Below are 2500 nucleotides of genomic sequence, written 5' to 3'. Positions count from 1 at the left end.
TCCCTCCCTCTCTCTCTCTGTCTACAGCCCATCGAAGGAGCGAACGAGTTCCTGCAGCTGCTGAAGTGCCAGAAGGAGAAGATGGAGGAGGGGATGAGGGATCTGAGGAGGAGGAACGAGGAGCTGGAGAGAGGGAGGGAGGAGGCGGAGAAGGAGAGAGACGTCCTGCGTCGCACCATGGACCAGCTGAGGGCCAAGCTGGCCCAGTCACAGGTAGGGCTGACCCCTGACCCCTAGGCCCAGACACAGGTAGGGCTGACCCCTGACCCCTAGGCCCAGACACAGGTAGGGCTGACCCCTGACCCCTAGAGCTGCTGGCCCCGTAGACTGACCCATGAGCGCCGGAGGAGCTGCTTCACACAACCATCTGGGAAAGCTTCACTGGAAACTGTGTGGAAAAGGGCGGGCCCTTTCAAAACTACTCGGCTGGTGATTGGATGAACCCCGTCTGTCGTGGGTAAATCAAAACCTTACCGAAGCCAATTGGGAGAAGAGCAAAAACATCTTCTCGGAGAAGGGTGTCGTTCTTTGCTTTTCTTTCATTGAAGAAGTACTCTCCAGCTCAGATGGAGGTGACGCTGTAGCAGCAGCTACGCTAACCTCTTTACGAGCCGCCATTGTTGTTTTGGAACAAACAGTCGCTCCTCGCTGTCGTCTCACTAAACCTTCGCTCCTTTGCTTTCTTCCAGGCCTGCGGCGTTACCGAGGATACGGTCCAGCGCTCGGACGCTCTGCACTCCTCTGAAAGGTGTGACATCACTTCCCCTCAGACCCACCCACGTCACTTCCTGCCGGGTGAGGGGGCGTATGAGGAAGGAAGCGTTGAGCCTTGGCGTTTAGCCGGGGGGGGGGCGGGGGGTCCAGAGCCCATGTGTCCTGTCACCTGCCAAGCGGGACGTATCTTGACGCTTCCTTCTTCATACCCCCCCTCCCACCTGCTGTCAGGCTAGTTCCCATAGAAACGCTGGCCTGCGATGCCAGGATGTAGGACTGCCCACATGAACTCTGGGAGCTCGATGGTTGAGACGCTGCCTCCCTGCTCTGTCTGACACTGTCCCACTCTGGACTGACCACTCCGCTAACCCTCGCTAGCCTCCGCTAACCCTCGCTAGCCTCCGCTAACCCTCGCTAGCCTCCGCTAACCCTCGCTAGCCTCTCTGACTGATCCCTGTATTAACTCTCTCTGGACTGACCACTCCGCTTACCCTCGCTAGCATCTCGGACTGTCGCTGGTACTCGTCTCTTCTCACTGCTTCTGTCCTCTCAGTAAGTCCTGGTGCCATGGTAACGCCCCCCCCCCTCTCAGTAAGTCCTGGTGCCATGGTAACGCCCCCCCCCCCTCTCAGTAAGTCCTGGTGCCATGGTAACGCCCCCCCCCCCCCCCCACCTGGGTAGATGCTCTCTGTGAAGCAGACGTCCAGCGAGTAGCTATGACCCGTATCCGTTAACACAGTATCCATACGGGCTCAAGCACATGGGCCAGAGAACGCCTCACATTACATTCATCATTTAGCAGACGCTTTTATCCAAAGCAGGTACAACGTAGGTAGTCAAGTGTTCTGCTACTCCTCAGAACTCGCGAGGTCATCTCTTTCTGAGTGAGCGTCTCAGAGCCGAGCCTGAACGCCACAGAACACAGGCAGAGGGGCGGGAAGCTGAACATTATTTCATGGGGAGCGTTTAGTTGGGACCAAATGAAAAACGCATGTAGGTGATACACTTTGCCGTCTGTGTAATCTCACCCTGTGTGAAGTGAGCGCTAACGAGGGAGGAAGTCCAGGTAAATCTCACCCTGTGTGAAGTGAGCGCTAACGAGGGAGGAAGTCCAGGTAAATCTCACCCTGTGTGAAGTGAGCGCTAACGAGGGAGGAAGTCCAGGTAAATCTCACCCTGTGAGCCAGACATGCTACCGGCAGCTCGTTAGAGAGCACGACTCGTTAGCAATACTGGAAAAGTGGAAATCTGAGGTCAGCGACCAATCAGAGGCCAAATCAGCCTCTCTGCACAGCCCACTATCTGCGCGGGCCAATCAGCATCCGGTCAAAAATACGATAGGGTTCTCACTGGTGTCCACAAATGTCATATCTTGTTCCCAGAAGTCCTTGCTGTAGCAAGAGCTTCTGGGTACTGGGGATACTAAGAGTTGAACCTAGTGCTAAAGTAAACAGTGCAAGAACAGCTGAATAAGCATGTGGTAGCTCAGTAACGGGTGCTCAACCCTGTCTGTCTCCTCTCAGCTCCCCCCTGGCTAAACTCTCCACCCAGCCTCCCTGTCTGTCTCCTCAGCTCCTCCCACCTGGCTAAACTCTCCACCCTGCCTCCCTGTCTGTCTCCTCTCAGCTCCCACCTGGCTAAACTCTCCCCCCTGCCTCCCTGTCTGTCTCCTCTCAGCTCCCACCTGGCTAAACTCTCCACCCTGCCTCCCTGTCTGTCTCCTCTCAGCTCCCACCTGGCTAAACTCTCCCCCCTGCCTCCCTGTCTGTCTCCTCTCAGCTCCCAC

General features: G+C 56.4%; 1 protein-coding gene across 3 annotated transcripts in view; it reads left to right on the top strand.

The window, feature by feature from the left end:
- Positions 1-2500, top strand: part of ikbkg (inhibitor of nuclear factor kappa B kinase regulatory subunit gamma) — a 23844-nt gene that overhangs the window by 13049 nt on the left and 8295 nt on the right. For all 3 annotated transcript variants that reach the window (XM_084462221.1, XM_084462220.1, XM_084462219.1), the window contains 2 exons: positions 28-213; positions 690-748. In XM_084462221.1, coding sequence (XP_084318347.1) covers positions 28-213; positions 690-748 — 245 coding nt within the window. The remainder of the gene's footprint in view (positions 1-27; positions 214-689; positions 749-2500) is intronic.

This window comes from Borostomias antarcticus, assembly GCF_949987555.1.
Source record: "Borostomias antarcticus genome assembly, contig: scaffold_311, whole genome shotgun sequence".
Classification (NCBI taxonomy): domain Eukaryota; kingdom Metazoa; phylum Chordata; class Actinopteri; order Stomiiformes; family Stomiidae; genus Borostomias; species Borostomias antarcticus.
The sequence above is the reverse complement of the archived record's forward strand: the minus strand, read 5'-3'. Positions and strand labels throughout refer to the sequence as shown.